Source organism: Schistocerca piceifrons, chromosome 3 (assembly GCF_021461385.2).
Source record: "Schistocerca piceifrons isolate TAMUIC-IGC-003096 chromosome 3, iqSchPice1.1, whole genome shotgun sequence".
Taxonomy (NCBI): domain Eukaryota; kingdom Metazoa; phylum Arthropoda; class Insecta; order Orthoptera; family Acrididae; genus Schistocerca; species Schistocerca piceifrons.
In genome coordinates this window covers 97,226,038-97,238,680 of record NC_060140.1, presented here as the reverse complement: position 1 = coordinate 97,238,680, position 12,643 = coordinate 97,226,038, and the positions used below count along the sequence as shown (strand labels likewise).

The window sequence follows — 12,643 nt, the reverse complement described above, 5'->3', positions numbered from 1 at the left end:
CAATAAAAGTTCGCTCATACTCTCAGAACTTTTTTTGACATCAGTCTTCTGGCAGGTTCGACGCGGCCCGCCACAACTCCTTCTCCTGTTCTCCCCTCTTCATCTCAGGGAACGCCTCTGATAAAATTTTGGTGGTTGTTCAGGGATATTTCCCGAGTATTTTGCTATAAGGGAACCGTGGTGCGTTTGTCAACCGAATTATCTTCGTATCTGTGAAGGGGCCTGCAATATCTCGCTCTAACATAGAAGGACCTAGTTCTTCGAAGGCGCCTGTGTGGAGACGCAAAAGTACAAAAGTACTCCCTGTTTGTTTCCCTCGCACCACTCCTATCCCCTCAGGCGGTCTAAGTTCTCGTTTGTTTACAATCGCGGCTGACTGCCAAGTTAGACTGTCCACACTTTGTTGTGAATGAAAGGAACAAGTTTGTTTCCAAACAACACACCCATGGCACACCCACAACATTTGCACTGTTGTGAAATATTTTTCACTCCAGTAAAGATACGAAGGTAAGTCAGGGTAACAAATCAAATTAAATTTACTCTATCACGAGCTACCGGAGGTCACAGGTCCCTTATTGTTAAAATACTCAGAAAATATCGCTGAACAGTCCTCGAAATTTTGCCGATAAAGTTCGGGCACAGTCTGAAAATTACACGCGACATTGCTTCGTTGACAGGCAGCATTACCTCCAGTTGCAACCTTCCACTACCTGATAACACTAGGTAATTACGGAGAGTAAGGCGCCATTAGCGAGGCGTTTAAGCTACAGTTTGTACCGCAAGCGGTCGCGTTTAAAAGCAGACCGCTGTCGCCGTTGGCTAAGCCACTATCCAAAACACGAGCTTCCTTTATCTGCGCCTCATTTTTCTTACCTCTTTCTTTTTTTCTTTTGTCAGCCGCAAACCAGCTACAAGCTGTTTAAATTAATGCCATCTCTTGCAACAAGCGTTACACGTGCAACCGGTCTACATCTGCAATGAATTGTTGCAAGTACGTCATTTCTAAACCATTGCATGAATCACCTTTGTTTCTGTTATTTACTGTTCTTTCATACTCTTTCTTTCTAGTTATGTTCTTATTTCTGTAATATATGCCTGTGTCGATTTATTTTTCCAGAGAAACGTTTCATTAGCCTATTCGCATTCATATAGTAGATGTGTCCAAAGAAGATTCATCTTCACTGTGTTGTTACTTCTGATACTGTCGCAATATTTTCATAGATTCCCTCGTTACTTCTCATTTTCCAACTATCTGTAGTTTGTGTTACACCCATCTTTTTCTAATAATCCGTCTTTCAAGTACCTCTGTTCTGTCCAGCTTAGAGTTCACCGTTGAGCATTCACGTAGTCACAAACTTCTGGTCTTACCACTGTGCTACAGTGTTTTAATTTAGTTTTCCTAGGCTTGCTTTTCTTGTTGTAGATATATTTTTTGGCGAACCACATGCTGTTTCAATTTCATTAACTCTTTTTCTAGTCCATTCTGCTGTATAATTTCGCCCACGATATTTAAATTTACTAACTCGTTCTATTTTGCCTACTTGTGTTTCCATATACTTTTGTGCATTTCTTTGGTATAGGTTCTACTCGTAATTTTTTCCAGAAAACTTATTTGAGTAACTGCTTCTGTCAGATTTTCTAAAGGCATTGCGAAATCTCCTGCAAAAGACAGGTATTTTACCTTACTTTCATTTGTCTCCCTTTCCAGAATTATTGGTACAATTTTGTGATTTTTTAGCTCCAAATTCCAGATACTTACAATTTTTTCTGAAACGCAGTACAGGTCATAAGCCTTCCCCTTGTCTAACACCTGTTATTATTTTAAATGGCTGTAATACTTCTCACATAAATTTAACTTTAGATATCGTACTTGATAGTCTCACGAATTACGTTTGAATTTTACTTTAACACCAAAATATCTATCGATTTAGTCTGTTCAGTCTGCCGATTCAGATGCTTTCTCATTTATGCAGGTTTTTTATTTACCCACCTGCCCTTGGTTTCTGTTAGTAGCTTAATCACATTCACAGAGATAAGTGAGAGGAAGTTGATGTCTCGGCCACGATCAGGACAGGAAAGTGTAAGGCAGCGTCACTGAAGCAAGAGCATACAGCATCAGTGCTAGGGAGAGATACGAGGCGTGTTCGGAAAGTAGGCTCCGATTAGGTGCAAAGTGGAAACCACTGTAAAAATCCGATGGATCTTTGCACACATGTGTTGGGCAGTGTCTTTAGTGCGCCTGTCGAACGCTTTACGCCGCTCTTTTCAGTTCATAGTGCAAAGCGATCACGTAGAAATGCCTAAAACAACAGTGTCTCCCGCCAAGTACCTGGTGATCAAAAAGTCAGTATAAATTTGAAAACTTAATAAACCACGGAATATTGTAGATAGAGAGGTAAAAATTGACAGACATGCTTGGAATGACATGGAGTTTTATTAGAACAAAAAAAACAAAGTTCACAAATGTCCGACAGATGGCGCTGGACAGCAAAACTGCTACCGTGACAGGTGAGAGGTACGCCGATATGTTACAGAATCGCATCATCCCCAGCCTGGCTGATAAACACCTGCTGGAACGTACAACGTTTATGCAGGACCCCATATTGCTAGACGCGTGAAAGATCTCTTGCGCGCGTCGTTTGGTGATGATCGTGTGCTCAGCCGCCACTTTCGTCATGCTTGGCCTCCCAGGTCCCCAGACCTCAGTCCGCGCGATTATTGACTTTGGGGTTACCTTAAGTCGCAAGTGTATCGTGATCGACCGACATCTCCAGGGATGCTGAAAGACAATATGCGACGCTAATGCCTCACCATAACTCCGGACATGCTTTACCGTGCTGTTCACAACATTATTCCTCGACTACAGCTATTGTTGAGGAATGACGGTGGACATATTGAGCATTTCCTGTAAAGAACATCATCTTTGCTTTGTCTTACTTTGTTATGCTAATTATTGCTATTCTGATCACATGAAGCGCCATCAGTCGGACATTTTTTGAACTTTTGTATTTTTTTTTTTATTATTCTAATAAAACCCCATGTCATTCCAAGCATGTGTGTCAATTTGTACCACTCTATCTACATTATTCCGTGATTTATTCAGTTTTCAAATGTAGACTGACTTTTTGATCACCCAGTATGTAAGAGATTTCGCCTGAAGCTATGCAGCCCACATAACGCAAATGTCATGCGTTTCTTTCTTCTCAACTTTCCTCTTTCTCACCCATATTATGCAGGGGCAATGAAGACGCTCCTGCAGCGTTTCTGATGGGATCACCCGCATATACAGCCCTTAACTGTCTCCCTCAGTTGTTCATCTCTGCTCACATGAACCACTGGCTACGAAGACATTTTGGCACAAACAATGAGAAGTAGACCAGCGTACAGAATTGGCAGAAAGCACAGGTGGCTGCTTTCTGAGGGTGCTGGAAAGTTTGTACAACGCCACGACAAATGTCTAAGTCGGAGCGGCGGCTATTTAGAGAGGTAGGTGAAAGGTGTGGCTGATTGTTTCGAATAAAAATTTTTTGACTTTCACTGTGGTTTTCATTTCGCTATCCATGGGACCTTACTTTCTGAACAGCCCTCGTATCTTCTGCAGTCCGCGACGTGAACACTGGCCGGAGCTGCCCGTTAGGCAGGAGGGATGCCCTTACCCGCGGTGAACCTGCTCCAGATGCGGAGTAGCGGCATCAGCGTGAAGGGCAGCGTCCAGACCCACGTGCCGGCGATCAGCGCCAGCACCTGGCCCTGCGTCAGTCGTCCGTCGATCGGGCACGAGATGGTCCTGAGGGCAGACACACATACACACACACACCGTGTACCACAGCAAAACGCACAGCAGCAGGTACAGCTCCAGCGGTATCGAAAACTTTGCAGTACCTATCCTCACACGAGACGTGAAAGCGTTCCTGGACGTGGAGTTGAACGAGTTTTGTGTGATCACCATGTGGAATTTCCCGTTCCAGAGCATTCCGAAGCGTGGAAAACTATGGCCAGGAGAGTTTTTGCTTCTCGAAGAGAAACGTGGCCAATCAGATGCAAAATTGGTTTCTACGTCACGAACAGAACTTAGGAGACATCATATTGAATTACGTAGTTTGCGGATGAAGCACGTATTTGATGCGTTTCGAGTTAGAACACTACTGGCCATTAAAATTGCTACACCACGAAGATGACGTGCTACAGAAGCGAAATTTAACCGACAGGAAGAAGATACTGTGATATGCAAATGATTTATTTTTAGAGCATTCACACAAGGTTGGCGCCGGTGGCGACATCTACAACGTGCTGACATGAGGAAAGTTTCCAACCGATTTCTCATACACAAACAGCAGTTGACCGGCGTTACCTGGTGAAACGTTGTTGTGATGCCTCGTGTAAGGAGGAGAAATGCGTAGCCTATAGCGATTGCGCTTTATCGTATCGCGACATTGCTGCTCGCGTTGCTCGAGATCCAATGACTGTTAGCAGAATATGGAATCGGTGGGTTCAGGAGGGTAATACGGAACGCCGTGCTGGATCCCAACGGCCTCGTATCACTAGCAGTCGAGATGACAGGCATCTTATCCGCATGGCTGGAACGGATCGTTCAGCCACGTCTCCATCCCTGAGTCAAGAGATGGGGACGTTTGCAAGACAACAACCATCTGCACGAACAGCTCGACGACGTTTGCAGCAGCATGGACTGTCAGCTCGGAGACCATGGCTGCGGTTACCCCTGACGCCGCATCACAGACAGGAGCGCCTGAGATGGTGTACTCAACGACGAACCTGGATGCACGTGTAGCAAAACGGCACTTTGAACATTGGACGTTACGTTTCAGATGTGTTACGACCCGTGGCTCTACCCTTCATTCAATCCCTGCGAAACCCTACACTTCAGGAGCATATTTCACGACCGCATGTTGCAGGTCCTGTACGGGCCTTTCTGGATACAGGATATATTTGTCCAATGAATACCCGTTTATCATATGCATTTCTTCTTGGTGTAGCAATTTTAATGGCCAGTAGTATAATTACGTACTAGGACTACATGCTGTTCCGAAGCACCACCACAGTGCGGATTTCTCTAAAACTCGTCATTTTTTGTGTGCAATTTGTTGAAATAAAATCACGGGAAACATCATATTTGTGACTAAAGAACTTTTGTATCTGGTGTTCTTGTATTGCAACTTGCGTGTTATAAACGTATGCCCTTTCAAGTCAACGCCTCACTGAAGGTTTTTCAAAAACGAGTCGTTCTTCGTATGATTTTGTCGTAATTAAATGTCAATTAATGAGTTATTGGCCAACGGCCTTGCCGCAGTGGTAACGCCGGTTCCCATCTGAGCACCAAAGTTAAGCGCTGTTGGGCTGGTCTAGCACTTGGATGGGTGACCATCCGGTCTGCCGAGCGCTGTTGGCAAGCGGGGTGCACTCAGCCCTTGTGAGGCAAACTGAGGAGCTGCTTCACTGAGAAGTAGCGGCTCCGATCTCGTAAACCTGCATACGACCGGGAGAGCGGTGTGCTGACCACGTGCCCCTCCATATCCGCATCCAGTGACGCCTGTGGGCTGAGAACTGTACAGCGGTCTGTCGGTACCGTTGGGCCATCATGGCTTTTTCGGGTGGAGTTTGGTTTTGATGAGATATTGGCCGTTAAAACCTTCGAGGCGTTTCAGATTTTAGCAAAAAAATCTGTAGTGTAGTGGACACAAGCTTTGTTATAATTACGAATTAGGTGGTTCACATCTGCTATCTGCGATTATTTTTGTTCGTCTGTGCTTTCTCTAAAAATTCTTGGACTTCCTTATTACTTTCATAGAGGTATGTACAATAATACTCGGTCTTACGTATATGTAAGTGTGCGCTACTTCGGAAGTGTGCTCGTTCGGTTTTGTCAACATGCCATGAAACGTGGACCAATGAATTGCAAATCTAAGTCTCTACCTGATTCAATTGCAGTTTAGCATTTGTTCTTTTATTTATCCAAATAACTTTCCACACTGTATGAAATATAAGTCCTTTGTAACTATTGTGTCTAATTGTGTGCAAAAACACACATGTATACAAATTTATGTGTGCATACACACACACACACACACACACACACACACACACACACACACATATACACACACACACACACACACACACACACACACACATGAAAGTACAGAAAATTTAGTATCAGTGTTGCAGTACAGATATTACCTTTTGCATTTATATGCAAGACAGCTTGCACTTCTTGCTGTATAAGATTTCCCGCTTTCTTGTTTTAGATCTCGTATTTCGTAAGTTCTAAAAATTCAGTTACTAAATAGAAGTAGTGTTTTAATAGGAATCAATTTAGGAATTAACAAAAAAATTAAGAATTATGATATAATTTCTATCTCATGTAGAAGACTTTTGCACATTTTTAACGCTCTATTTGTAATGAAAGTTTTAAAAGTTTATGTCCACTACTGTGATGTAATCCAGCACTAGTAATCATGAAAGCTTGTGACCGTTCCATCTGCAACTTCGGTCTATTTCAACAAAACTTTTCTTTTTGTCGCGTATCATGTTTATGGATCTTTTATTTGTGTGTACTACAGATAGAAGAACATGGTTGGCATATCGAGAAAGTAGAAAATGGAGTTTTAATACAGTTGGTGTAGCAATTTCATGCGTGTCCGTTTTCGTAAGCGAACTGTATGATTTGCGACTCAGATGCAGCCTAAAACTGCCGGTGGATCAGCGCTGCGGTCGCAAATAATGGTGAGGAACACGTTATGTTCCCTGTGATGCACCAGCTCGTTTCTAATGGTGAACCAGCCACGATGGAAGGCACGTTCGTCGTTCTTAACGCTATGAAACACGTTCCATGTCAGGGTGGCTTTAGCATTAATACGTGCGGAATGCGAAGCAGAAAGAATTGTATGTATTACAAGCAAGGAGTATTTCAAAGAGGATCGTGATTCTCACCATCGTCATCATCATCATCATCATCAGTAGCAGCAGCAGCAGCAGCATCTTCATCTACAGGTTCCATCCCATGGCTGAGTCTGTTGAGAACATAAGCCTCCCAATCTTTCCCTGACCTCATACCACGTTTCTCCCTACACTCCATCCCAGTCTTTTCCTCTCTTCATGGCAAATTTCTTCACTTCCACGATGCATCTCTCAGTCTTCTTCTAGGTACCTTGCCTCCTAATGTCATTTTATGGGCCGGTCTCGGTATCCTGCCAATTCCCATTCTTTTAGTTTGCCCGTACCTTCTTAATCTTGTTTTTTCTATGGTCTCCTGCAAGAGCTTCTCTTTCACTATTTCTCTCACTGTCTCATACCCTTCTATATCCATATCCTTTTACGCTTCTTTGAAATTGCATTTTGTAAGCTGATATACTCTCACCTGCCTTCTCTTCACTACCCACATTTCCGATGCATACGTGAATACTGGAGCATAATATACTCAGCATAACAAGCGCTTCTACATCTACATCTACATTGATACTCCGCAAGCCACCCAACGGTGTGTGGCGGAGGGCACTTTACGTGCCACTGTCATTACCTCCCTTTCCTGTTCCAGTCGCGTATGGTTCGCGGGAAGAACGACTGTCTGAAACCCTCCGTGCGCGCTCTAATCTCTCTAATTTTACATTCGTGATCTCCTCGGGAGGTATAAGTAGGGGGAAGCAATATATTCGATACCTCATCCAGAAACGCACCCTCTCGAAACCTGGACAGCAAGCTACACTGCGATGCAGAGCGCCTCTCTTGCAGAGTCTGCCACTTGAGTTTATTAAACATCTCCGTAACGCTATCACGGTTACCAAATAACCCGGTGACGAAACGCGCCGCTCTTCTTTGGATCTTTTCTATCTCCTCCGTCAACCCGACCTGGTACGGATCCCACACTGATGAGCAATACTCAAGTATAGGTCGAACGAGTGTTTTGTAAGCCACCTCCTTTGTTGATGGACTACATTTTCTAAGCACTCTCCCAATGAATCTCAACCTGGTACCCGCCTTACCAACAATTAATTTTATATGATCATTCCACTTCAAATCGTTCCGTACGCATACTCCCAGATATTTTACAGAAGTAACTGCTACCAGTGTTTGTTCCGCTATCATATAATCATACAATAAAGGATCCTTCTTTCTATGTATTCGCAATACATTACATTTGTCTATGTTAAGGGTCAGTTGCCACTCCCTGCACCAAGTGCCTATCCGCTGCAGATCTTCCTGTATTTCGCTACAATTTTCTAATGCAGCAACTTCTCTGTATACTACAGCATCATCCGCGAAAAGCCGCATGGAACTTCCGACACTATCTACTAAGTCATTTATATATATTGTGAAAAGCAATGGTCCCATAACACTCCCCTGTGGCACGCCAGAGGTTACTTTAACGTCTGTAGACGTCTCTCCATTGATAACAACATGCTGTGTTCTGTTTGCTAAAAACTCTTCAATCCAGCCACATAGCTGGTCTGATATTCCGTAGGCTCTTACTTTGTTTATCAGGCGACAGTGCGGAACTGTATCGAACGCCTTCCGGAAGTCAAGAAAAATAGCATCTACCTGGGAGCCTGTATCTAATATTTTCTGGGTCTCATGAACAAATAAGGCGAGTTGGGTCTCACACGATCGCTGTTTCCGGAATCCATGTTGATTCCTACATAGTAGATTCTGGGTTTCCAGAAATGACATGATACGCGAGCAAAAAACATGTTCTAAAATTCTACAAGAGATCGACGTAAGAGATATAGGTCTATAGTTTTGCGCATCTGCTCGACGACCCTTCTTGAAGACTGGGACTATCTGTGCTCTTTTCCAATCATTTGGAACCCTCCGTTCCTCTAGAGACTTGCGGTACACGGCTGTTAGAAGGGGGGCAAGTTCTTTCGCGTACTCTGTGTAGAATCGAATTGGTATCCCGTCAGGTCCAGTGGACTTTCCTCTATTGAGTGATTCCAGTTGCTTTTCTATTCCTTGGACACTTATTTCGATGTCAGCCATTTTTTCGTTTGTGCGAGGATTTAGAGAAGGAACTGCAGTGCGGTCTTCCTCTGTGAAACAGCTTTGGAAAAAGGTGTTTAGTATTTCAGCTTTACGCGTGTCATCCTCTGTTTCAATGCCATCATCATCCCGTAGTGTCTGGATATGCTGTTTCGAGCCACTTACTGATTTAACGTAAGACCAGAACTTCCTAGGATTTTCTGTCAAGTCGGTACATAGAATTTTACTTTCGAATTCAATGAACGCTTCACGCATAGCCCTCCTTACGCTAACTTTGACATCGTTTAGCTTCTGTTTGTCTGAGAGGTTTTGGCTGCGTTTAAACTTGGAGTGGAGCTCTCTTTGCTTTCGCAGTAGTTTCCTAACTTTGTTGTTGTACCACGGTGGGTTTTTCCCGTCCCTCACAGTTTTACTCGGCACGTACCTGTCTAAAACGCATTTTACGATTGCCTTGAACTTTTTCCATAAACACTCAACATTGTCAGTGTCGGAACAGAAATTTTCGTTTTGATCTGTTAGGTAGTCTGAAATCTGCCTTCTATTACTCTTGCTAAACAGATAAACCTTCCTCCCTTTTTTTATATTCCTATTAACTTCCATATTCAGGGATGCTGCAACGGCCTTATGATCACTGATTCCCTGTTCTGTACATACAGAGTCGAAAAGTTCGGGTCTGTTTGTTATCAGTAGGTCCAAGATGTTATCTCCACGAGTCGGTTCTCTGTTTAATTGCTCGAGGTAATTTTCGGATAGTGCACTCAGTATAATGTCACTCGATGCTCTGTCCCCACCACCCGTCCTAAACATCTGAGTGTCCCAGTCTATATCTGGTAAATTGAGGAGGTTGCTCTAGGGTGTTACGTTCTTGCTCCATACCAAGCTTTTTTCACTCTCCGTGGCCTTGCGGTCCCCTTTCACTAATCTTCCTCCCGCTGTCTTCTATTACGGTCCCTAGGTATTTGAAACTTCCCACTTTCTTTAGAACTTGCCCACTAACACTTATATCCGTCGCTACTCTCCGCTTATTCCTCGTTGGCAGCATCATTTCACACTTCTTTGCCCAAATTTCAGTCGATACTGTCCGGCCTCTTAATCCCAACATTTAGTCTTTTTTGAACTTCTCCTTCCCTATTTCCCTAGACAATTAAGTAATGTGCAAACATCACTGTTTCTGTATTTTCATTTCATATTCGCTGCACCACTCCTGTCATTATATCATCCATAATGGCGATGATAAATTAAAGTGATAGTACGTTCACTTGCTTCAGCCCATTTATCTGTTCAAACTAGCCTGTCTTCTCCCCTCCCGCTGTTACACAAGTCACAGTTTCTTGATACGTTTCCGTTGTGCTAGTCAGCCTTCCAGTTGCCCTTTCCAGAAGAGTTTCCCAGATCTCCCTTCGTTCCACACTACCACACGCCTTCTAGGAGCACCATTACTAAATCCATACGAAATTCAAAGCACCTCTCTTCGAACTGCTTTACCATGAAAGTTAGACTCACTGTGGACCTTCCTCGTCTAAACTGACCTTGTCCCTCTTTCAATCCTCCTCCAGCTATCATCGGTGCTCTCTTTCCCTATAATTTTGGCACAGTTTCCCGCGTTGTTGTTGTTGTTGTTGTTGTCTTCAGTCCTGAGACTGGTTTGATGCAGCTCTCCATGCTACTCTATCCTGTGCTAGCTTCTTCATCTCCCAGTACTTACTGCAACCTACATCCTTCTGAATCTGCTTAGTGTATTCATCTCTTGGTCTCCCTCTACGATTTTTACCCTCCACGCTGCCCTCCAATGCTAAATTTGTGATCCCTTGATGCCTCAGAACATGTCCTACCAACCGGTCCCTTCTTCTTGTCAAGTTGTGCCACAAACTCCTCTTCTCCCCGATTCTATTCAATACCTCCTCATTAGTTATGTGATCTACCCATCTAATCTTCAGCATTCTTCTGTAGCACCACATTTCGAAAGCTTCTATTCTCTTCTTGTCCAAACTATTTATCACCCATGTTTCACGTCCATACATGGCTACACTCCATACAAATACTTTCAGAAACGACTTCCTGACACTTAAATCTACACTCGATGTTAATAAATTTCTCTTCTTCAGAAACGCTTTCCTTGCCATTGCCAGTCTACATTTTATATCCTCTCTACTTCGACCATCATCAGTTATTTTGCTCCCCAAATAGCAAAACTCCTTTACTACTTTAAGTGTCTCATTTCCTAATCTAATTCCCTCAGCATCACCCGACTTAATTAGACTACATTCCATTATCCTCGTTTTGTTTTTGTTGATGTTCATGTTTCCCGCAGCCCTCTTTAAAAATTAGCTCTATGATACCCTTTTGCCAGACTTCAGGTGGCCTCCGTGTTTCTATACCGTGACCCGACAGAGCCACTGCACTCCAAAAATGTCAGCTGCTCTCGCCATCTCCACGCTCACTTCATCCAGTCCAGGTGCTTCTCCCCCTCTATCTGCTTCTGTCTGATGCCTCTACTTCGGAAAGACTCTAGAGTGCAATTGTCAATGCGGTGGTGCGTAAGCTGGCCTCACCGCTTGATTCGCTCGCAGGCAGCGCAGAGCAACAGGTTGAGAGAATGAGCACCAGCTGACCTACCTGTACCGGTCGAAGGCGATGGCGGCGTTGTTGATGGCGGAGCCCATGCCTGCGACGGACCCGAGTGCGGCGTAAATGTCGCAGCCCAACTCCCAGCCGACGGGTCGCTGGTAGAACAACGAGTTGACCACCAACATCGGCATCTCGAGCAGCATCAGCACGTCGAACAGCGCCAGGTTAACGATGAACATGTTGGACGGTGTGCGGATCGACTTGGTCCTGTGGGCGGCGCAACACTCTACTCAGTAACATTACCTGTACTTTCTGCTGGCTCTTTACAAGGTGCGCGACGTTCTACAGTGGGGGTTCGAACGCTGGCGGCGGAAGAAATTTTTATATCTGATGTCTGGCCATAACGGGAGGCTATGTAGGGTTTCCGATCGCTAGATTGTGCTAGGTTATGGCTCTGAGCACTATGAGACTAAACTTCTGAGGTCATCAGTCCCCTAGAACTTAGAACTACTTAAACCTAACTAACCTATGTACATCACACACATCCGTGCCCGAGGCAGGATTCGAACCTGTGATCGTAGCGGTGGCGCGGTTCCAGTCTGTAGCGCCTAGAACAGCTCGGCCACTCCGGCCGGCCGTGCTAGGTTATCCTCGAACCACTACATACTGTCGCCCACCTCCTACCCTCCCTTCTCCCTGCAACATCACCCACCCTACAGAATCTGTCATGGAATATTCCCTCGGTTCTTGGAGGAACACAGTCATATTAAAAACTTGAATACGCAATATTAACGTTCCATAATAATATTTATTCAATAGTTTGTCATTAACCGATTTTCGGCCTCTTTGGTCATAGTCAGATAACTTAATACTAAACAGATAGTTCATACGAGTTCAACGGGACTTCATGGCTGTGCATAGATTGTTATACAAAGATATCTGACATTTTATGACAATATCGGCACAAAACACAAGCAAAATGTTGTATCCAAAGCGATTCTAAACAAATAAATCTTATACTACAGTTGTAAATAGGCTGTTTAGGTTTTTATGTTGGTAACTCCACGCAGCGCTCTGTATGAAA

At 44.0% G+C, this 12,643-nt stretch overlaps 1 protein-coding gene and 1 pseudogene across 2 annotated transcripts in view; one reads left to right on the top strand and one right to left on the bottom strand.

Moving 5' to 3' along the window:
- Window positions 1-12,643, bottom strand: part of LOC124789931 (opsin-2) — a 55,562-nt gene that overhangs the window by 22,039 nt on the left and 20,880 nt on the right. For both annotated transcript variants that reach the window (XM_047257456.1, XM_047257455.1), the window contains exons 3-4: window positions 11,608-11,826; window positions 3,657-3,787 (exon numbers count right to left, since the gene is read on the bottom strand). In XM_047257456.1, coding sequence (XP_047113412.1) covers window positions 3,657-3,787; window positions 11,608-11,826 — 350 coding nt within the window. The remainder of the gene's footprint in view (window positions 1-3,656; window positions 3,788-11,607; window positions 11,827-12,643) is intronic.
- LOC124790742 lies at window positions 5,290-5,407 on the top strand (annotated as a pseudogene).